Below are 23,625 nucleotides of genomic sequence, written 5' to 3'. Positions count from 1 at the left end.
GACCCCATGTAGTATCATAGCCAATGAGGTTAATCCAAGGCATGATTATTGCTAGTTGAAAACTTCTCCCTACTTTCACTCATGTTCCAGCTGTAAGCCTGATTAAGATCTTCATGTGCTCATGTAGTGCTGTTACTCAGCTCTCTACAGTTAATCAATACACTTTGTATAAGACATATTAAATAAAGCTGATTCCTCCCTCAGGGGGAAGGGACTGTTTTGCAGCTGCCTTATTAGGCTACTCTGTGCTTTAAGAAAGAATCACCAGAGAGACTGAGTTAGTGAGGACATATGCTTTAGACAGCCTTGACTGTGAGAACTCTTAAGTTTGATCAGTACCTGCTGATCTCGTGAGGATAGCTGTCTGGCTGATCTATTGAAGTTTGGCTGAAGAAAGACCTATCTTACGTACAGGAGGAGAGTTCTGCTTCCAGGCCACACCACCCTTTGGACCACCCCATCATCTTGAAGTTTGCCTCAGCTTGACTAGCAGTATGAAAAGAGCCTAGTTGCTCAGCTCCTTTCCTCTGGTGCTAGAACACCATGTATTTCATCCCTGCTCTGTGTAGGCTTTGGCTAGCATAGGCATATTGACCAACCCAGATGAATGAGGGGGGATGGTCTAGGGTTCTTTCTACTTCCCTGTGAAAGCCACCTGTATTTATTCCCTTTTGGTGCTTGAATAGGATGCATGTCTTCTCCAGAGAGTTAACCTCACCATATAGCCAGATGAGAAGTTTGAACAGCACCTGGGTTCTGGTTTTATTGATCAACAACAATGAAATCAGAGGCAGTTTTCATTTTTTTCTCTGCACAAGGCAAGGGCTGTGCAGACAAGAACTTTATTTTCTAATGTGAAAGGAAGAGGAAATACTGATGATACACAGGTGCAGTTAGAACTAAATCTAGATACAGGTTTTGGGTTGACTATAGAAAAAACAGACCCACAACTGGTTAATTACAAAAAAACAAAAAAGACACACATGAAACAGTCCATAAAGAAAGAACCCTTCATTTCTTGGTTAGTTCTAGGCTGTATCAGTGATAAAATGTAAATGGTTCTGTTGTACCATAGAGTAAACAAACAGGATAAATACTGATGTGCATGGAAGAGACTATGCAAGTCCCACTAGCACCATCTCAGCCCTGCCCTGGAGGCTGGAGGGAAAACTCTGCTCTGCAGAGGTATAAGAGATTCAGTTGCCTTCTTGGCCTAAGCTGGTTTGCTCCTGAGCAGACAGTGAGTGCCTAGGCACCACCCTGAGGGTGAGTGGTGGTGATATGAACAAACATCGGCATACAGACTCCACCTTGTTTTGGCAGAGCAGGAGCCAAACAAGAACAACTGCTGACCTGAGTTGGATCACAAGCTCCCTCCGATGCAGATTCTATACATTAGATACAGGACAACAGTGCAAGACTGTTGGAGCACAGGGTGCTGTTTCACCGAAGCAGACTCACAAGTAAGACACAGGGGTAAAAGAGCATGCCCAGTTTACAGCTGTTCCCTGGATATTTCAATCACAAGGAATAAGTGCCTAAAACAACCTGCCCATGTCAATAGCAAAAGCCTCTGCAGTTGGATCAGGCCTACTACTTCCTATCTAGTGCAGACTTCTGCCCCTTAGCAATGTAGGATTCTTTTCTACCCTGTGATTTCTTGGCCTTTGTAAGTGATTATTTTAGGGACACTCGTTCCAGTTTATATGTGCCACATGTGAACCAGCCTTTCAGGTGACTTACGGGGTCAGAGTCTGGTTCAGGGTTTTAGCTGCAATACAATGGCAACATTCTTCACATAAAACAGCTCTGGTAACATCAACACAGCAAATAACTTCTTTTTCTGCTACTGTGCAAATAACTTACCTCTCCTTCTCCTGCTAAACACAAACTACATCCAAGACAAAGCTCTGGAGTCATCTACTCTAAGTGGCAAGGTATAGAGTACACTATAGAGATGTGCAGTACATACGAACTGAGTGCCAAGGGGCAGGATAATCACACCTAAATACAAAGCATTACAGATCCCCCCCGCTGGTGCATACCATGAAATGCAGTAAGCCACTGCAGAGTGGTTTCAGAGCAACACTGGAGTCTCAGAAGCCTAGACTATTGCCCAGATGCTGATGGAGACCTGAGCCCACTTTTCAGCTGTCAGCCTGGTACATTTGTACCATGCCAGAGTACCCCCAAGGAGGAACCCTTTGGTCTCTGTTCACTGCCATTTTAAGACAGTTGTAGAATTAAGTTGTTGAAGGGCATGGAACAAGAGGCCCTGTCTACACCAGCACCACAGAAGTGTTAGGAAGAGCTGTGTTTGAACCCAGCATTCATATTTAAAAATGGTCTTGCTAACAGGAATTCAGTTAAGGCCCTCTCTCCGTAGCCCTGGCTGACCACATATACCAGGGCTGGCAAAACGTACCGACCCTCCAAGCCATATAAGATAATCTTCAGAAGTTTGAGAGCCACAAGACATGGACAGCCTGCCCCACAGTGTGTCGCCTACTGGGGCACGTCTTGAGCCCCAACGCCCTCGTGCAGGGCTAAAGCCCTGAGACCCCCCTCCCCACAGGGCAGGCAGTTAGTAGGTGGAGAATGGGGGTGGAGGCATGGAGGGCTCCACAAGCTGCACTTTAACTGTTAAGGAGCCACACAAGGCTCACAAGCCACAATGTGGTCACACCTGACATATACAATGCAGGCATGGTCTGGCTCATGTATGGAGGCACTTCCTCCCCGACAAAAGCGACAGAGTCCTATGGCACCTTATAGACTAACAGACATATTGGAGCATAAGCTTTTGTGGGTGAATACCCACTTGGTCAGACGCATGCTCCAATACATCTGTTAGTCTATAAGGTGCTACAGGACTCTGTCACTTTTTACAGATCCAGACTAACACGACTACCCCTCTAATACTTCCTCCCCCCAGGTTTCAGAGCTGCATGGACTAGGGAACATATAAAGAGGAGAACCTGAAGAAGTGGAATTTAAACACATAATATAAAAATATCACCAAAACCTTATTAAAAGGACTCCAAGCTAGTACTGGACAAAACCTTCTGCCCTGGACTCCACCTGGTTCCATGTTTTGCTCTGGAACCATTAAGGATTATTGATTAATCCAGGCCCATTGCCATCATTCATTCCTAATAGCATTAAACTCACTTTCTTACAGAGGTTTGGGATACAGTGAAAGGACCAACTTCATCCTTAAGCTACAACACGGTCCCATCTTTGGGTCTAGCAGTCAGGCTACTACTCTTGGGGGAAAACAGACTAGGGCAAGCAGCATGGGCAGAGGAGAGAAAGACAGCATTGTTATGCCAGAAAGCCCAGTTATCTACCACAGTTATAGTCCGAATCATGCTTCAGCACACACTCAGGCAAGAAAGAATACAGAATGTTTAACATGATTTGGATACAGCCAAAGGTCCTCTTACACTACAAATGTCTAGACACTTTTTGTAGTGTAAGAGGACCAAATGTTAAACATTTTGCCATCCCCTACCTATGTCAACATGCCTCAGGCTTGACCCACTCACCCCTTGCTTCCCACCTCCCTCTCCGAATCAATTCCGCCATGAGCTGCAGCACCCCTGGTATGCCAAGTTTTGGGCCCCACAAACATATCTGCCAGTGCTCCTCAGTTCTGACATGCAGCATGTGGACTGATTAGCTGTGCCTCTCCTTTGAATGGAAATTTGTGAGCTTCCAAGGCTTTAGTCAGGTGGAAGGGCCAGCCCTTCTTGCTGGAGAATGGTACTCATTAACAAATATTGTTGTTAAGTACACTGTCTGTCAGAACAAACAGGAAGAGGATAGGCACACAGCTATGCTCCCTGCTCCTAGGACAGATGGACCACTGCAATCAAAATGGGTCAGACTGAACAGTTAGGAGAAATGGGACACCCTGGAACAGTGATTCCACACAGACATTTCAATCTTGATTGGGCTGGTACCAGAGGTTTAACTTGGGCATGAGCTTCTGGCTTGGACTCAATGTGGCAGCACATCCCATTTATTTCTGCCCCTCTTGCCCAGCCTGAGCATAGGCTGCTCCAAAACCTCCACAGATGAAAGGAAGGAGGGAGCATGGAGTGGTAGACCAGTGCATGAAAGGGTTGGGAACTATTACCTTACAGCAACAATGCAGCATCCCACCTGATTTCAATCTGAGAAACATTTCCCCACCCTACCCCCAATAGTATGTCTCCTGAAAGCATCCTCAGGGATACCACATGGGATTTGCTGCGGCAGTGCCCCTGTGTGTTCCTAGAGGTAGTATGCCTCACTTTTAGAGGCACTCCAGCAGGCACTGGCCAGCTGTGGATGTTGACAAAGGGTAGGGGTGAACACAGCAACATGACCACAAACACCATCTTATTTTGCTTAAGGATTCACCAGCACACTGGTCCCTGGAGCAGAGCACTACACTGGAGCCTGTACCCTTCTGTTTCAAGGCTGGTTCCCAAAATTCCACTGTGGCTCTGAGCATCCAGGAAAAGTAGCCCTTCCTCACAGGGTGAGATGAAGCCAGACTCTAAGGGGGAAGTGCAAGGTGTCACAATAGTAGCTTCATAAGCACAAGAGCGAAAGTGGGAATTTGATGTGGTGCCTTGAATATTCCAGGGTTAAGCAAATGGCCAGGATGGGAATGAAGAGCTCCCTGACGACACTAATGCTACAACCCAGCAAGGAAACACTGAAGTTCTTTCCTTTCTGAAGAGAAAGATGCTTGTGAAGGCTACTCATGTGCATCAGAGTCACTTGCTTCCTGTTGGAGTTTGCACCTCAGTGGCCAAAGCTTTCCCTGCAGCTTCCAGTTACCACCACTGAGAAGGAAGTGGGGGAGACAGTTTCCAACCATCCTACTGGTTAAGCACCCATCCCCACAGATAGAGCTGTCCAGCAGCCCATTTCCACATTACAGCGGCATGGGCATTTCCTGAACAGCCTGCCATGAAGGGAAGTATCCACAGCACCTCACAGGAAAGGAGACACACGCATCCCCTACAGAGTCAATGAGCCATAAGGGGATACATTGCAGACTCAACGGAATGTTAGCGTGGTGAATTCACTGCATATGAGGCTCTCAACACCACTGACAGGTTGCATTTTCATTAGTGATGCAAATAATTATTCCAGGGCTTATTCCTCTTCCCTGCAGGCACAGGGGATGGGGAAGGTGATCCTGTATTTCACTCCCTCCCCAACAAGAGTGACAGTAGCAAAATACACAGAAGTTACAAAACCAGAAGTCCTTCTTTTACCAGAGGCAGGGGCCTTTCCATTACAATACCTTCCCCTCCTTCAAGCCTAAGGGCTTTGTGCTGGCTTGAGACCTTCAGCATAGAAGAGGAAGAGGCACTGTGGATAAAATGCCCCACCTGTCGTCTTTGTCAGTCCAAAGGATTCCATGCAAAGCCTGAGCTCTGCTTGGCCTCACTCATTCCACCTCTCACCATGTCACAGTAGGAGCCTTCCCATCAACTGGCAGATCTGTTCTCTTATAAAACTTGTTTTGTTGAATTAAAAAGTGTTCTTCCCAAGACAGGGAGGTGACTCATTGACCCCCAGGATACAGCTCAGGGATAGGCCTGATAGAAGTACCTTGGAAGACCAGCCCTCCACTCCCACTTCCCCTTCCCCACGTTGAGCTTGCTACAGGTGATCCTGGTTTCAAGTGTGGCCAGCGAGGAGTCGATGGAGCCAGGCACACAAGGTGTTCCTCTCTTCACACCCGGATTTGATAACCATTGAGGTCTGGCATGGCTTTGGATTCGGCAGGCTTCTTCTCACCAGACAGCCTGTGAAGAAAGAGGGAAGTAGATATTCAGAGGCAGTCTCAATTTCTCCTCTGACAGGGTAACCCACACAGATTGAGAGGTGCCAACATGAGAAGAGGAGTTTCATCCCCTTCATCAGATCCTATACTGCTAGAGTGACAAGGGTGGCTCTTCTTCACGCCGCTAACTCCCACAAGAGGATGAAATACAGAGTGGGAAGCCCAGCACCTCCACTTGAGATACTTTCCTGGGCAGATGGATTTGGAGTAGGCCTGGAAGCAGCCTCAAAGGCACACCAGTTCTCACTGACCAGTGATGTAGGTTCAGACGTCTCTTTTGGGGGTCATCTGTGTGACCCACCCCACATTAGGCATTAGATGGGGTGACCCTCCTCTATCTGCAGCCCACCCCTAATTCCAGCTATAGTTTGAAAGTGAGAAGGCAGCAACTCATGTAGAGAAAGCAATGACAGAGCTGAAAGGGAGAGAGACTGGGAGTGCGGGGACACACCACACCAATGCAGCTGAGACACATCACCCCAGTTATGGACTGTGCCAAGAGTTCTCAGAAATCTACTTTATCCAAGTGTGAGAGGGGATGGAGGGGAAATCCTATAGCACGACTGAGAAAGATCCTCCAAAACAAGCCATCCACCAACCCCACTCACCGCCTCTCCCCACGGCTGTTGTGGCGGTGCGGACTGGACTGGCCCCGCTGTGGGGAGGACACATCTTTCTTCCTATCCTTCGTGGGAGATGGTGGCCCTGTTCCTTTGCCGATCTGCAAGAGGAAAACAACAAGGTGGGAGAGAAGCTAGCAGTGACTGGGGAACACAATCCCCAAGGTACTTCATTGTCTAGGAAGGAGTGACGGTGAAATGAAGAAAATTAAAAGCGAAAAAGAGAAGGCAGTGATGAGCATTATGTAGCTCTACTATATTGTACCCTGCCTTTAGAGAGTCTCAAGCACACCCTTCCACCCAAAACTTCTGAGCAAGTACGTATCTTGGCTCATCTGTCTAATGCCTAGCAGGCATACCTGAAGGGACAGGATTCATATTCCCAGCTCTTGGGGAAGAGCTGTACCTTGATGCACACCATCTACATCTGCCAAAAGAAGAGGGATCTGCACCCCACTGGGGTCAGGGTCTGCAGAAAGGAGAGGAGAATCCTTACCCCCTTCCTCCACCTCCCTGCCTTCCCCTTCCCCCACCCCCACCCCAACCCAGCAGAATCTGTACCTCCCAGCATACTAGTGCCAGGATCCAATTAAACTCCAAGGCTTTGGCACCAAGAACAAAATTCACACCTGCAGCCTCCAATAGCAGCAGGCAGGTTTCCCAAGCACTTCCCATCTTCTCACCTTTAGCCTCATGTCCCGGGCATGTCTCTCGAGCTCCTTGCGAAAGTCCTCACGGCCCAGCTTTTCCACATCCAAAATGGAGTGCTTCCACTCAATCTGCTCCACGCTGTGTGGGTCATGGGACACACAATGGCCCAGCTTCACCTTTTTGAGGATGTGCCAGCAGCGGTGGTATGCCTCCTCATAGTTGAAGATCAGCTCACTCAGTGTGCGGAAGGTGGGCGCCTTGTACATGAGCTCCTCTCGCCGGCTAATGCCCAGTGCTCCATAGCGGCCTCCAAAGTTCACCCCCAGCACAATGTGGCGGAAGTAGTTCCCTGAGAAGTGAGTTTTGAAGCTGATGGGGAAACGCTCCAGTGTGGGCATGTTGTTGGTGAGGTAACTGGCAACGTCACACCATTCAGGAAATAACTGGTGATGCCAAGGAAAGGAGTAAGATTCTTCTTCCCCATCCCCAAAAACATCTCAGCCAGCCTAGACTGGAAAGCAGATTCACTGCTGACGACAAGTACCTGATTGACATCCCTGGAGACCAAATCCTGTCTATCCCCAGAGCAGGTACAGCTCCAGCCCCCCATGAGACAAGTCTACCCTGCCCTGGGATCAGAGGATGCTCAGTCTTGACCTTCTCCAACAAGACTGCCCACAAAGGGAAGCCAGTTATAATGGCTTTTTTTGTGGTGTGTACACCTGTCCTGCTAGGAGCTGGGAGGACCAGGGCCACCATTTCATTTCACGCAGAGGCCACCAGGCAAGTTAGTTAAATTGACCATCACTATCAGCCTAGGAGAAATTGGACCTGGTGCCCTACAGGTAAAATGTAACCCATTCTCCTGAGCCATCGAGATCCCCAGACTGGCATTTCATAAAAGCACTGCCTCTGAAGACAACTAACTTTCCAAAATACACAGGCCAATTAACCTAGCTTTCAAATGCTTCCCCATCACTGAGGCAACTCCAATAAATAAAGAAATGTGGCCCCAGTTGGACTCAGCCTGGCAGGTCCCAGAGGAGATGTGCTTCCGAGGACGTGTGTACACGGAGGGGCTGGCACAAATCTGGGACTAAAAGCAAGCATTATCCAAGGGAGAGTCTGACAGGTTCCCTTCCATGTCTCCCAGCACTGCAAAGAAAGTGCAAAGTGACATATAGTGAGTGAAACATACCCACTATGCAACAGGGTTTCTGACCTGATGCTATTTCCTTCCTGTTTAATCCCCACATCCTCCTCCTCTCCCTGTTATGTTCAAAAGGAATAAACACTCAATCCTAAAGCGGGGGAGAGAAGTGACCATGAAGAACTAACTCTGCTACTTGGGTTCTCTGCTTGGCACCTTGCAATGCACCAGCAGCATGAGAGGGTCATAAGGGAGCAGGGGGAGTAGAGCCCTGAGCAGATACAAAGTTTGTATCTGCAGCCAATCCATGATCCACAAACATGCTCAACAGATCTTTGCATCTGATAGATATAAAGTGGATATCCCCAGATCTGCAGGGCTCTACAGAGGGAGAACGCATTAGAGTGGGCACACATGCATGTTTCTAAGAGGAAAGGATACATTCCCAGGATCACAGCTTCCAGGCATTTGATTGGCAGGGCCTCTTTGGTCATTTCTTTGGCCAGGTCCATTAGCCTGTTAGACAGCACAAGGGGGAGAGATGGAGGAGGAGAATTAAAGGGGTTTGCACTGAGCAGGACTGGCGAATTCAGTCACTAGGCGGTGTATATGCAGGGCAGGTTGCAAGGAGAGAGGAAGACTATTAAGGCAGACAGGAGAGGAGAAAACCCTTTAGGAATAAATTAAATTCAAACTCAGTGTTTTGTCATTCCCCTCCAACACCGCTGCTGTGGAGTTTCCCCTCACTGAGCCAAACAGGCTCTAGCCTCTATGCCAGGAACTACTCTCAGCAAGTCTGGAGTCATCTCAGTGCAGTTCCTCTGGATTTATACCCATCTAACCAAGATAAGAAGCCTCAGGCAGGAGGCCAAGTTCCAGAGACACTTGCTTTCCCACATCTGAGGGCAGGGAAGGGGCCTGCAGCAGATTCTGCCCTGGCTACATCATAAAATGTTTGGAATGCCCAAATATCCACCTATACCTGATGGCTTGGGCCAGCAGTATTAATGTTAGTACAATGGTTTGGTTAGCAGACTAAGAGGTCCCTAGCTGTATCTGTGGAACCCAGGTGCACGAAGATGATTGACTTCAGCCTGTGTACATACCTGGGGGTTTACAAGGCACAGCAGTCTGGGGGTGTCCACCACCATCACCACCTCCTTTCTTCCCCACACATTTCTTTTTCCTTTATAAAGTTTCAGTCACCAAAAAGAGTCTAGCAAGTCCACATTCTGCACCAAACGCACTCCAGGACACTGGGCAGCAAGAATTGCAGAGACGTTTGGCCTTTGGGAAGCTTGTTTTACTTTACACAAAATCCCCCAGAAGCCCGTGATCTAGATTATAAATTAGATGTGCTCAGAGACTGGGCACCTCTGGCTAACAGACAGTTTACTGACTCTTGGCAACAAATCCAGCCCTCATGCTTGAATAAGGCTAAATTATGGTTCTGACCAACTGCACCCTGAGTAGAGTCCAACCTCCTTAGGAAGAGCAGAACTGTGACACTGAACAAAATCCCCATAGTCCAGCCTGTACTCTTGGCCAGACTCAGTACAGAGGTAGCAGGCATCAAACGTGACAAGTTCCCCAAACAGAAAGGGAGGAGCGTCGGAAAGGCTGACAGCACTTACCCGGTCAGAGGTCTGCTCTTCTTAATTTCAAAGAACTGCGTCCCAGTATGATTGTACCTGGAGGAAAACGGTTAAGGGGCCATGCAGACTGGAAGAGAGCTGAGAAGCCAGAGTTGCCCATACACTGCAATCTGCCTGGAAGAATCTTTGTACCATCAAGGTATCAGTTACCGTTCTCACAGGGAACCTCAGGATCCAGCAAGCAAAATACCAGCAAGAGAAAGTGGGCGTTTCCATTTGGCTATTCCTCCCACTTGCATTCTTTGCCACTCTGTTTCCTTCCTCCCCCAAGCCAATCTATTTCCCTCCCTATTCCTGCTGACAAGCACATTTTCTGGTCAGCCTTCTCTCCAGTAGCACAGGTCCTCAGACCCAAACAGGGTTGAAACAAGTCCTGTCTTGCTGCTGCCTGCAGGGGATCATCACCAGTCTAATGATGCCAAAACTTTACGTGGCTTTCATGCTAGCTGGTATCTATCCCTAAAACAGCACAACCCCAGGATTAGCAAAAAGGTGCTGGGAGACTCCCTTCCCCCCTTGAGTCATCTCCATATCCAGGGCCATCCCTAGCCATTTTGGTGCCCTACACAGCCCCCCCCTCCCCCCCGTGTGTGGGGGGTGTTGGCCCCAGGCCTCTGGGGGGGGCAGGCTTGGGGAGCAGGGGGCAACACCCCTCAGCATGAGCTGGCAGAGTGGGTTGGAGCTGGGTCACTCCATTTCCTGACGCCTGGTAAGTGCAGTGTGAGCCCAATGCTATACTCACGGGCTGGCAGGAAGGGGAGTGACCTGGCCCCAGCCTGCTTTGCTCTGCTCCCCTGGCTCCCAGCCTTGTGGTGCAGGGGGGAACCACCCCTCAGCATTCACCAGCAGCACAGCTGGGAGCTGGCAGTGTGGAACAGGCTAGGGCCAGGTTGCTCCACCACCACACAGTGAGTGCAGGCTCGTCCCCTGCTGCAAGTCCTCAGGGGAAGGGGTGGAGCAGGGGTGGGAAGAGGCAGAGCAGGGGCTGGAGCAGCATGCAGCTGCATAGAGCACCAGAAAATTTGGTGCTCCAAATTTCCTGGTGTCCTATGCAGCTGTGTACTTTGTGTTTGGGTAGGGACACCCCTGTCCATATCCCATCAGCAAGATAAAAATGCACTTGTGTTGCACATGCCCTCATCCTCGCTCCATCCCAGCACAGAGAGCGCAAGGGTATGCAGGAGTCTTGTTCCCAGGCCATAAACATACAGGCAGCTATACATGGTTGGGAGTTGGTCATCCATCTGACTCTCAAAAGCAGGAGTGACTGTCATGTTCTGGCCACCTACCAAGCAGAAAGCACCCAGTAAAATGACTCAGCATAAAGCTCAAATTCCCCACCACCAGCACACTGAACCTTGGCAGGGGAGATTAGCATCTTCTAATCCTAGCTTTAATCTGTCCCCGGCCCTCCCTGCAGGGTTAGGCAAGCACAACAGCTACAAGGGCCTTCAATTAGGATGTTTTTAAAAGGAATAACCACTTGAATTCAAGGAGTCTGGCTTAAAGAAAACCTACAACTCATTAGCTTGGCCCTGCTGACACACACGCTGCTGTGATGAAGGGGTTAACCACAGGAGACACAACTGGGCAGGATTAGAATAAAAACAGCAAAACCACTCACTGTCACAACTTCAGTTTCCTGCTTTTAGGGAACAAGTTTCATTTCCCCTTCTGGCTGAAGCAGAGTCAGCTGTTCTCTTATGGTCGGCTATTGGAAGGTCTCCTTGCTTCCCCTTCCTGGATCATCATTCCTTGGTGTCTTTGATAATAGTAAAGGATACTGAAGCTCCTTGATGTAGCGCTGTATGGCTTCCAGGCGCTCAGGGATGGAGGTGGACGGCTGGAGCGCAGGCACACTTGGTATGGGAATCTGAACAGGGGAAGGCAGAGCAAGTCAGAGAGCAGACATCTCCTGAACCTCCTAGTCCCTTTGCTCAATGCTCTGGCACATCACCATAGGAATTGCACTCCTCTGTAACCCAAGGAGCTAATCCCTTTTTGCTGTCCACCCAAGATATTCATGGAGTTGACAGTCACTTCATTCTTCTATCCTCAAGTTGACAAACTGGAGGGGATTTAGAGAAGAGTGACAGTTATAAGGGAGATGGAAGGACTGGTTTTTAAAATGAAAAACTAAAAGAAGTCTGTAGAATGTTGTTAAGTGGCAACCAAGGAGGTACCAAACAAAATAGTCTACAAACATCTAAAGAGCATAAATACAAAGGAGAAAGAGAAGCTCAGGACAGTATATGGGTCTAAGATGGAGGCATGGAATGAAAGTGTAGCCAAGTTCAGTAAGAATTCTGCAACAGCAAGAAGTATCAGGGCATGGAACAGACTCACAAGGGAAAAGGTGAAAGCCCCACCTGTTGGCACTGTGAAAACTAGAAATGAACTGGGAATGAATTTGCATTGGCAGGCAGATGGACTCAATAAAGCAATAGGGTTTTTCCAGCTCTAACTTTTACGACTTTCAGTTACACAGCTGTGGCTATTACCTGGACTATTGCCCAGCCAAAACAAAAAATAAGGCTGAACTCACAAACAGGGCCAAGGAGACACTTGGTCAATGAAAGGCAATGGAAAAACAGATTTGGTGTGACCATGACAGGGAGAACTTTGTGCCAGAACTTCCCCAAGCCTACTAAGGAAGGTTAATGCCCTCTGCACGTGGATCCAACACCAGAGCCACAACTCTCAGTGTGGTTTTCTCAGTTCCGTCCTTCAGGGAACACGCAGTAACCCACCCCCTTGTATAACAAAGTTAAACGGAGACAGACACCTCCCTCTGGTCCTTTCATTGTATTTAGTGGTGTCTGCCTATTTAGATGCAAGCATCTCAGGAGAGAGGCTGTTTCTTTTGTGCAACTCCAAGCACAGCAGTATATACACAACAGCAAGCAGCTGTAAGAAGTTCTGTGTCTTGATTTTCTCTTGAGTATTTTGATCTCTCTTATTGTCTTAAGATTTTCCCCATAAGTCAGTTTGATGAAGATGCATTTTGTGACTGGTGACCATTTTCCAGCACCTCTCAGAGCTGTGACTAGACATAAGAACTAACAAAATGTGCCACTGTTGTCTCCAGTAACCTTTGTGAGCAAATACCTCACTTCAGTCCCCTGCTGAGGACATGCAGAAATAGGAGCTCAAACTATTGGGGATCTTGTATCCTTCCTCTCCCTTGCAGTGCCTCCTGCTGGGAGAGGTTGCGGATAGACGGAGCTCCTATCCCCAGGGGAACAGGAAGCCCCCTCGAGAATGATGCAGGGAATTTGGCCACCTCTGAAACTAATATATGCTAAGTTGGTTTAGAAGCTATGAGATAACATACTGAGTCACAGAAAATTATTCCGAAGCAGAACCAATGAAAGTGGTAAAACCAGGCAGGCTCAGCATTTAGCCTTAATTCATTTCTTCAGTGGGTGACTTCTGTGCAATGCTTGTGAAGAGACAAACAGCTAAAATTAACTCCCTGGGTTCCGGTTAGATATACATTATCAGCACAAGTTACTGGTTCCTTTTAGTTACTCCTCTCTGCTGCTGGAAACTGCTCCTTGCTGTCAGATCCCCTTTCCCTCCAGGGAACAAGCAATATCCTGAGACAGTGTAATGGAAGCCACTTCACTGGGGGACTAGTTAATGTAAAAGCAGCACCTTAAGTAATTAAGCTGTGCTCTGGCTTTCAGATCTGGCCATGCAGCCCAGAATGGGCTATGGTTTCTTTGGTGGCAGGTCTCCAGTATGTTGCCTGGGGAAAAGGTAGGGAGGAGTGAGAGAAGGGATAAGGAATCCGTCCCTCTCATCACTGTGCTGAATGGAGGAGTGATAACATTTGGCTTTCTCCAGCATCCTCCATCCACAGATCTCAGAGTACAAACAGGTATCTTCACAATCCTCGAGGTGGATGGAAATTTATTTTAAACACAGACGGGAATGCAGAGGTGGATTACCTTAACCATGGTCACCAGCAATTTGGTGGGACAGCAACGCAGGTTTCCTGGCCCTCCTGCTCCAGTCACTGGAATACACGCCCCTGCAAGGCTGGCTGCCTTACCCATTCTTGTCTCTCCAAACTTGTATGGCTGGGTTACATCCCAGCACTCCCAGACTTGTAAACACTTGGATATTGCACTGAACTCCTGCCTGACACAGCTGAGTCCCAACCCCATCAGTACAGCCCATCTTCGGAAGGGAGCCTGGTGAAGATCTGAGATTTCCATGCTTAAAATGAGCCAAGCAGAATAAAAGCAAGCCAGATGGAAGAGAGGAACAAACAGAGCTCCCGCTCCCTGAGGGAGGAGGTGTTTGATAATGTAATTAAAAAAAAGCTGTCTCTCTCAAAGTACTTATATGGTCCTGTCATCATAGTATCAGAGCTCTAGCTATTCAGATGCTGCTACTTCCAATAGAGTACTGACGTTATTCAGATAGCAGATGTATATATTAACCCCACACACACCATAACTAAAGCTCAAGCATGCATATCCCAGCCTATCGTTCAGGTATGCTAAAATCCAGCTTCTTTTGTGGGGGTCTCCCCCCAGCTGTCACTGACAAGCTACAAATCCGCTTGTTTCCACCTTTGTATCTCTGCCATTTAGAATGCAAAACTTTTACAAATGCGTAGACAGACCTGCTCCCTGCCATACCACCCATGGAGCCACTGGTGCTACATAAGCTCTGCAGACAGACACCACCACCTCTTCTACCAAAAGCAGCAAAGCCAGCAACTGCCAACAGTGCTATCATCAACTCAGCCTTTGGAAGCTGATGGCAACTGAATGGAGTGGCACTAACGCCCATTGCCTCTGGAATAACGGGATGGCCAGTGGGTTATTCTGAAAGGCTGTCCTGCCCTACAGAGTGAGGGAAGGTAGGAACGATATGCTAAAATGCAGGACAATCCAGGAGGTAGGAAAGTGCACCGGAAGTCAAGAGATCTGGGCCCTTTTCCTAGCTCTGCTTCTGACCTGTTGTTGACACCTTGGGCTGTCATAAACAGATAGCTAAGGGTTAATGTTTCTTTTACCTGTAAAGGGTTAACAAAGAGAACCAGATACCTGACCAGAGGACCAATCAAAAGACTGGATTGTTAAAAGCTCAGAGAGGGAATGTTTGGGTCTGTGTCTCTTTGTCTGGCTCTCAGCTATGAGAGGGGATCTTTTCTATCTTCAAGCTTCTAATCTTCAGTTTCCAAGTTGTAAGTACAAAGGTAGAAAAATAATAGGCTGGTTATTGTTTTTTTGGGTTTACATGTGTGTTAGTTGCTGGAAATGTTTAATTGTATCCTCTTTTTGAAATAAGGTGTTTATTCCTGTTTCTTTTAAGCAATTGAACCTGTGTTATTGTCACCTTAATACAGAGAATATTTATGTCTTTTTGCTTTCTCGTTTTGATATAAAGTTTTCTTTTTAAGACTGAGTTTTCTCTCTCTGGGTAGGCTAAAGGAAATGAAGGGGAGGGAAATCTTTTGTGTTTAGATCTAACGGAGGAGTGATCTCTGCAGCCCAGGGAACTGTGGGAGGGGGAGAGAGAGAGAGAATCTTTTCGGTTCCCTTGTATTTGTGTTGTCTCGTTTGTGGAAAGGAGAAGGACATGCTTCTTGTATGTCGTGTGTAAGGTTGTATCAGTAACCTTCAGGCAGCCCAGCAGAGAAATGCTGGATGGGAGAGAGGTGGGGGAAGTGGGTTATTTCCCTTTGTTAGGAGACTCAGGGCATCTGAGTCTTGGGGTCCCACAGGGAAGTTTTGGGGGACCCAAGTGTACCAGGCACTGGAATTCCTGGTTGGTGGCAGGCTATCAGATCTAAGCTGGCAATTAAGCTTAGAGGGGTTCATGCTAGCTTCTCAGTTTACGAACGCTAAGGTTCAAATCGGAGTAGGAAAGCTACGACATGGGCAAGTCACTTCAGCTCTGTGCTGCAATGTGATGCTTCTTGGTGGTATCCAGGGTTGTAAGGCACCTCACTAGCACCTGCCGTTAGCGTGAGAAAGCTTTGTCTGCACCTGCTGGGGGTGGTTCCCCAACAGTACTGGCAACACAAGCACACTGCTTTAGACCTATGTAGCCCCACCTCCCCCCACAGGATAGCAATAGGCACACTCCAATCCCAGCACTGCCCCCTGCCAAAAAAAACAAACCCACCATCTCCGTGGAGTGTTCAGCCCCTGATCTATTGAGCACTCGCAGTATGCACAGATTTGTTGGCTCCAGAGAAACAGGACATCTCAGCTTACCAGTTCTACCTCAGATCACTGCTCTGCTTAACACACAGCATTTAGATATATTTAGTGAAATTAAATATAAAATGTATTTACACACCAGCGTAGGTATTCAAGTAACAGCAAGTATTGGAAACAAATGGTTACATATAAAATTAAATCATAACACATTCTAGAACAGACTTAAAACTAGATACTCATGTCTCATTAAACAATGTTCACCCAAAGTCCAAACAGCCTTTTACAGCTTTTTGGCTGTGATCCCTCTTCCAGGAGACCAACACTGTGAGCTTTTCTCCTACATGAACGATCCAGAGTGTTACTTTGCTTCCCAAGATATACAGGTCCCATCCTTGTTTATGAATGAAGATCAGGACACCCACCATGCGGTTTTGTTTTTTCTTATAGCTCTTGCAACCTTTCTACTGGCATCTGGCTCAGTGTGCAACAGGCGTCCATTGTGAGGTGGACAATACATATATGACCAGACACAGAGGTAAGCGTCTGTTGTCTTGGATGTGTTCCTTTCAGGCAGGAGAGTATGTCACCTCCTCGTGACCTGCCTTACCTCCAAGTGCTTAAGAACATCATTTTCAGTACAGATACATAACCTGTTAAATATTATCTGTACATACATTTTATGGTGATTGATGGGCTCTTTGCTCTCAGTAGAGACCTCACATGCCACCCACAGGTGAACTATTATGCATATATCTGACCCTGGGGATCCCTGCAAACCCTATGCACCTCCTCTGCCTGTTGGACCAAAAGGTCACTGTGTCAACACTCATTAGTTCCCCCATCTGTAAAATGGGGATAATTATACTTTATTTCCTTCATAAAGCACTTTGAGATGTACACATAGAGAGCTATGAAAGCGTTATTAACTAATGAGTTCTGAGGCCTCACTCACTTTGCCACATGAGCACAAATGGGATAAACAATAGGCTTCAAGGGGAAGTAAGAGATGTTTCAGCACTTGCTCCCAACGCTGCCTGCAACGGAGGGGCTAGGAGAAGAAAGGCCACAGAGATGATGCCTTGTTGTGACTTCCACATCACAATGCTCAGCTAAGGCCACAATCTCACCTCAAATCAAACTGCAAGCAAATTACTAAGGTTACCTTGTGGGAAATGCTATTCATCTACTGCAGCTAGAAGAGCCCTGATTCCTGGCTTGAAGAGGGCCCTGTCACTAGAAAAGTCATAAAAATGCCATCCTAGTTTGTCACTGCATGCAGTCACAAACGCTTTTCACTACAACATTTCACTCCACTTGGGATAGCAAAACTGGACTAGTTCATTTCCATTTCTCTACTAGTCCAACACGCCAACTAGGATAAAAAAGGGCCCTTGCATGCAGGTGACAGTCTGGCACAGCCCTGGCAAACAGCAGCATGAAGCAAGAGTTTAAGGCAACCTCCTGCAAACAATGCCAGACTACTTACCAGGATGTGCAGCACCAGTGAGCAGGAGACTCTGCTCTGTATTTTGTATTGGGTGATAATGCTGGCCAGTGACGGACCAGCCTCCCCTGCCATGTTAACATGAACTTAACAGGAGTCAACATCTAGATATTTATATGGATAATGAGGTCATACAGGGCTTCAGGGCTCAAGCCAAATGCAAAGTGACAGGGGTTACTAGTATCAGAGGAGTAGCCGTGGTAGTGTGGATCTGTAAAAGCAGCAAAGAGTCCTGTGGCACCTTATAGACTAACAGACGTATTGGAGCATGAGCTTTCGTGGGTGAATACCCACTTCGTCGGATGCATGTATTTTTAGGGGTTATTAGGAAACTTTCCATTGGCAAGTTATTCCTTTCGTGCCCCCATACTTTTGTCCATGTATCTACAGGACTCATACAGGAACAGTATGGCATCCTGCCACTGCCTTTCAAGCTGCCATCTTGTGATCTAGAATCTCAGCTTTTTCTCTCTTTTTTTTTTTTTGTCTGCCTGAGTCTACTATGAGAGAACACCGCTCTCTTCATCTCACTGAGGTGTTAACTCAGATAAATGATCAACACTGGGTAAGTGTCACTGTTAACTAGGTCACTACTGATCAAGTCATGTAAGACAGGAAATGGGGAATCATTATGAAAATCTACACAGCCTACAGTGAGTGACTGCTCATTTACTTGAGAGTGTAACACCATTTTCTCTCCCCCCCAATCAGGGAGGCAAGGCTAACAAACCTAGCAGAGCTCAGCATGCCACTGTGAGAGAGACGCCCCAGAAGATTACATGTGATGACGTTTTTAAACACCTGTACAACATACTGTGATTACATCTCATTGTAGTGTCTCAAGGGGTGGAGCTTATTTTATCATCTTCCCCAATTCAACCCCTAAGCATCCTGTACTGACCCTCATCCAAAATAGGATTTTTGCTTAGCCAGGCCACTGGGCTGATCCTGCTATAGCAACTCCTGCATTCCTCCCAAGGCCCATTCAGCCTCAGGAACCTAACGGGCATCATCAGCCTCTCGTGGGAGCCACCCCTGCAGAGTAATTTTACAAAATATATTTTCCCCTGGAATATATTATTGCCAGGATTCTAATCTGTTGCATCAGTTCTTCAAAGCAACTAGACCCACTTCTGTGCATTTCAGTACAAATGGTGCTCAGAGACATGGAAACGTTGCTACAGGCAAGAGTGGGCTCTTCTCATTCCCTTGCCCCAATCCTTCCTACCACATTCACCCCTCTGTATTCCCTGTAAGATGCTGAGACTGATAAGCAGTAAGCCCAGATGGCAGAATGCATTCTGCACCAGCCTCACTGAATACAGTGCACAAACCAGGCTACTACACAATAGTGCTCCAGGTACCAAAAATAGATGCTTAGCTAAGTTTCAGTCAAAGAAACACCCTCAGTGCTGATCCAGACCATGGTTAAGAGCCACAGAAGAGAAACAAGGGTTGGAGTTTCAGAGTAGCAGCCATGTTAGTCTGTATCAGCAAAAAGAACGAATACTTGTGGCACCTTAGAGACTAACAAGTTTATTTGAGCATAAGCTTTCGTGGGTAAGTCTCGTGATTCAAACAGGGGACTGGACCCCTGAATTCCAACATTTCCTTACTGGCTCTGCCACAGACTTGCTGTGAGAACCTAGGCAAATTACTGCATCTGAAGAAGTGATTTTTTTTTTTTTACCCACGAAAGCTTATGCTCAAATAAATCTGTTAGTCTTTAAAGGTGCCATCAGACTCCTTGTTGTTTTTGGGGATACAGACTAACACAGCTATCCCCAGAAACAATCTTTTTTGACTCAGTTGTCTCTATTTGTAAAAATGGGAATAAAGATATCTATTTCAAAGGACAGTTATGAGACAGTGAATATTTGCAAAGCATTTTCAATCTGAGGATCTAAACATACCCTAGAATTACCACCAGAAGCCATGCATATATAAAAATGGCAACATCTACAAAGACTCACGAGGCCCAAACGCAAAAGGACTCAATACAGCATCAATATTAAGTTGCATGATCTCTGGTTCCCCTTTTCATAGGTTTCTCAGCAGTACAGCCAGAAAAGACAAGACATGAGATCATTTAGTCTGATTCCTTGTCAGCAACAAGTTTCCTCCACAAATTCTACAAGTGTTCTCTAATATGCTCTTAACTCTGTCAGAGCCACCTTTAGAGGCAGGAACCGTTCCAGTGCAAAAATTCCCCTTGTTGAGGGGAAGACTGTCCCTCATGTCCAACCTAAGAATTTCCTTTTATAGCCTATAGCTTGTTCCTGGTTATAATTACTGGACTCCCACTCCTCCAGCTTTCCCCCATCTCAAGTATTTAACCAGTCATAAATCTCATCTTTACTTTCCATTTCTTGGGATGCACATATTAAGTTTCCTTATTCACCAAACAGGTCCCATCACCTTGTACTTTTAGCAGGATGCCCGTCTGGATTATTTTTAATTACAATCTTTTAAGAACAAAGTGTTCAGATCAATACACAGCGCTTCGGAATGCAGCTGGAGCACTGTCACCATCTCTTTCAGGCCAGGCAGGCTGCCTCAAAAGCTAAATCCAAGTTCTGTACTTTGTCTCAGAATCCTGGCTTTCCCCCATTTACTCTAAGGTTACTGGGCATGTATTTTTTTGCATCACCACAAATAGTATCAGAGCAATTAAATGGAAAAATTCTATTAAACCAAAGCAAAAATCCTTAATAGCACTGGACAGAGACTCTCCTCCCGATATGGAATTCCCATACTTTACACCCTTATGATTGTGCTTCTGTTGAGTGAAACCCCCACTTCAGGATTATTGATCTGGATTTCAATGTTATATAACACAATCCCAGCTTCTCTACCATTCTCTGAGTGGATAGTCTAAAGTGGTGTCATTTGATTTATTAGTATCAGTTCTTTCAGGAATTCTCACCTTGGGTAGGTCTGTGGCTCCTCGAATCCTTTGAGCCACCGTTTCTCCCTCAGGGTGGATCTTGGCCACATGTCTCCACATTCTCTCCCAGGTGGGCTCATCAATGGGTAACCCTCCTCGGTTCACAAAGAAAGGAACTCCACCGTCTCGCAGATCTTCATCACCATCATCTTCGTGCTCCTCTTCTCTCTGAGTTGCCTCTTCGCTGACCTCAAAGCGCTTGGTGGCAGCAGCGCCACTGCCCCCCGTTCTCCCCCCTGGCATCCCAGTCTGCACTTTGGAAATTGGTGGATTACAACCCTAAGCCCACCACCCGCCTCAGCCTGCCAGAGACAGAACAGCACATGGCAGCCTAGTGCAGAGGCCCTTTAAGGAAAAAAGGGTGTGGCCCATTCACATAAGAATAGTGCAATATCAAGGTATATTTTACCCAACAGGAGCTTGTTTCCTCACATCAAACCAGAAGGAAGAGTCAAGGCAGGGCCCCGATAAAACAAACGAAGTGGCCTGGAGATGTACCATAGACTAGACTTTTTTTCAAAAAAAGGTCACCCTCGATGGAGCATGCAGAACCAGACAGGCGCAGAACAATGAAAAGGTCGTTATAAAACAGCAAGGACTGCAGGGGGCTGTATATTCAGATCAGGCCACACACATCCCTCCCCCAAAAAAAGGGAGGAAAAAAAAAAAAAAAAAAAAGGTTCCACTGACCTAGCAAGAGATTGCCCGTTACAATCAGTAGGAGCAGATCGATGAAGTACTACACCAAAGCAGAGCTAAGGGGCAGATCACACACCTGAGCGACGACAGGCTCATACCACCTCAAAGTATTTGTCTCGGTGCAGGAAAATTAACCTGCTAGAGACACTGCCTGCCAGACACCGGGGAAATGCAGCCACCCTTAGACAATAAGACCATTAGACCCAAACAAAAGCGAATGGCCACAGACTAAGGCAATCAGCCCCCTAGGCTTTGTTCGCTCCAGGAACAAGCCAGCCCCGGAGCAGTTCTGGATACGCGCCTCAAATGCCATCTCCGCTTTCAGTCCAAGCTCCTGCTTAGCTCAGAAAGGGTCACAATGCAACAGGGGCCGGCGACCAGGGCCGGCCAGGCTCCGGCCCCCCTGCCTGGGGAGGAGGAAGCTGCTGCCAGCTGCTGGAGCCGGAAAGCGGAGGAAGCGCAGTCCTGGGGGTGGCTCTTGGTGAGGCTGCCGGGCAGGAGGCTGCAGAGGCCGGGGGACGGAAGACAAAGGCCCGGCGACCCCTGGCTACCGAGGCGAGGAGAACCGGCTGGACAGCGGGCTGCGGCAACTGCTGCATGCGGAGTAACAAAGCCCCCGTCCGAGGCCGTCCCGGGACTGCTGATGCCGCGACGGGAGCCCAGGCGGCACCTCGGCTCCAGTTGCCCCAGCCGCGCACTGGGATCACACGCCCGCGGGCTGCATCGAACACTGCCGCCGGCTCCGCTCCATGCCCGGAATCAGAGAGACGCTGCCCGCGCATGCGCCCCACCCCTAGGCGGCCCCGCCCGGTTAAAGGGACAAGAGAGCCCCCAGCTGGGCAGCCTGAGCCCCTGGACTCAGGGAGGGGCGGGCGGAAAGGGGAGTCTCTTCCCGGACCCTGCCTGCCTGAGAGCGACGCGCAGTTCTCTCTCCAGCCTGAGTGACTGCGCTGCCGGCTGCTGCTGCCGCTTAAGCTACTACAGCACAAGAGCAGCGCTGAGGCAGCTGGCTACTGCTGCAGCACGGGAGGAGGCACGCACGTGATTGGCTGCCCTCCCCGGCACCCATCTGGAGGAGACACTGAGGGATCGTCCAGCGGGGAGACGTCTGGAGTAGCCTTCACTCACCTGAGCAGCTGGTGGGGCTTTGGTGAGTGTCTGAACCTGTGATCCGCCCCCCAGCCTGCAGTCATCTCCTGCCCCATGCTGGGCAAGGGGCAGCCCCATCCCCTATGAGGCTATGGTGAGGGGCAGCAGGCTGTAGCAGGGGAGGAAGGAAGCCACATGTGATGGCAGTCCCCTCCCACCCACCACAGGGGAGGCGAGGGGGGAAGCTTCCTGGACCTGAGCAATTGGAGCTTGGGTGAGTGTTGTGACACCCTTCCCCTGCGCAGCCACCACTTCTGCCCCATTCCCTACCCCCACCATTCCCAGTGAAGCTATGGTGAGGGACAGCAGGAAAGGAGGCCACACGTGATGCCCCCCCCCCACACCCACCATAGGGGAGGCGAGTGGGCTTCCTGGACCTGAGAGGGGCCCTAGGAGCATATGCAGTGACAGTGGTGCAGAGTGAGTGTGCTGTCCGTGGGGGTCCCTCCCCCAGAACTCGCTGCTGCCAATGGAGGGAGTCCTCTCTGGCCCTAGCCCTGGGGCTGCCTGCCTGCACCCCAAGCTCCTCATCCCTGGCTCTGCCCCACCCTAGAGCCCTTGCCCCCAGCACACCAACCCTCAGGCCCAGCCGTAAGCCCCCCTCCTGCACTGTGAACCCCTCATCCCCAGCCCCACCCCAGAGTCCTCACCTGAGGGGAAAAACATGCAACTTAAATTTGGCAATCAGTTTGGGATATGATCCTGTTTAGCACAATACTTGATTATTTTACATCCTTGAAAGTATATAATCAGTTGAAGCAGGCGAGTCCTGCTTCTGACTTCCCACTTTTAATTGGCCCTTGTAATCTTGTGGCATTGGCGCATTGTAGCTTCATTTTATCCCAGCAACAAATTCTTGATTTGTAGGACCAGTAATAATCAACAACGGATAAATTCTTAATAAAGTTACCTGGAGAAAAAGGTAATTCATCAAGTGACGGCCTGAGTTCAACATCCAGCTTTCAAACTGAAGTTATACAAAAGAAAGATGCAGCAAATCTACAAGATAAGAAATGGAGTTTTCAGCAGTCTTGGCTATCAAGATTTAAGTGGTTGGAGTACAATAGCGAATTAGGTTTTTTTGTTCAGTCTGAAAAAATTGTTCTAAAAAGAAGATCATAATATTTTCTACAAAGGCCGAACCAATGTTTATTTCATCTGGATTTAAAGAGGAGACATGCATTGCATGGTTGTACATCACTCAAAAAATCCTC

At 48.1% G+C, this 23,625-nt stretch overlaps 1 protein-coding gene and 1 pseudogene across 1 annotated transcript; one reads left to right on the top strand and one right to left on the bottom strand.

The window, feature by feature from the left end:
- On the top strand, positions 1-124 carry LOC116837549 (U4 spliceosomal RNA; annotated as a pseudogene).
- Positions 125-3,020: 2,896 nt separating this feature from the next.
- VASH1 (vasohibin 1) lies at positions 3,021-21,907 on the bottom strand. Its single transcript, XM_032801926.1, has 7 exons — positions 20,543-21,907; positions 11,712-11,800; positions 9,907-9,963; positions 8,714-8,788; positions 7,155-7,536; positions 6,460-6,572; positions 3,021-5,813 (listed from the first exon to the last, which is right to left on the bottom strand). The coding sequence occupies exons 1-7, from the start codon at positions 20,804-20,806 to the stop codon at positions 5,741-5,743; spliced, it is 1,053 nt and encodes a 350-aa protein (XP_032657817.1). The 5' UTR covers positions 20,807-21,907; the 3' UTR covers positions 3,021-5,740.
- Between the last annotated feature and the right edge of the window lie 1,718 nt (positions 21,908-23,625).

Source organism: Chelonoidis abingdonii, chromosome 4 (assembly GCF_003597395.2).
Source record: "Chelonoidis abingdonii isolate Lonesome George chromosome 4, CheloAbing_2.0, whole genome shotgun sequence".
In the NCBI taxonomy this organism is placed as follows: Eukaryota; Metazoa; Chordata; order Testudines; family Testudinidae; genus Chelonoidis; species Chelonoidis abingdonii.
The sequence above is the reverse complement of the archived record's forward strand: the minus strand, read 5'-3'. Positions and strand labels throughout refer to the sequence as shown.

Excerpts from the sequence above, each read along its gene's own strand:
- VASH1 (XM_032801926.1), bottom strand. The coding sequence starts at position 20,806 with ATGCCAGGGGGGAGAACGGGGGGCAGTGGCGCTGCTGCCACCAAGCGC. Across the intron at positions 9,964-11,711 it reads CGCTACATCAAGGAGCTTCA|GTACAATCATACTGGGACGC; the intron begins GTATCCTTTACT and ends GTTTTCCTCCAG. Across the intron at positions 8,789-9,906 it reads AAGAGCAGACCTCTGACCGG|GCTAATGGACCTGGCCAAAG; the intron begins GTAAGTGCTGTC and ends GCTGTCTAACAG.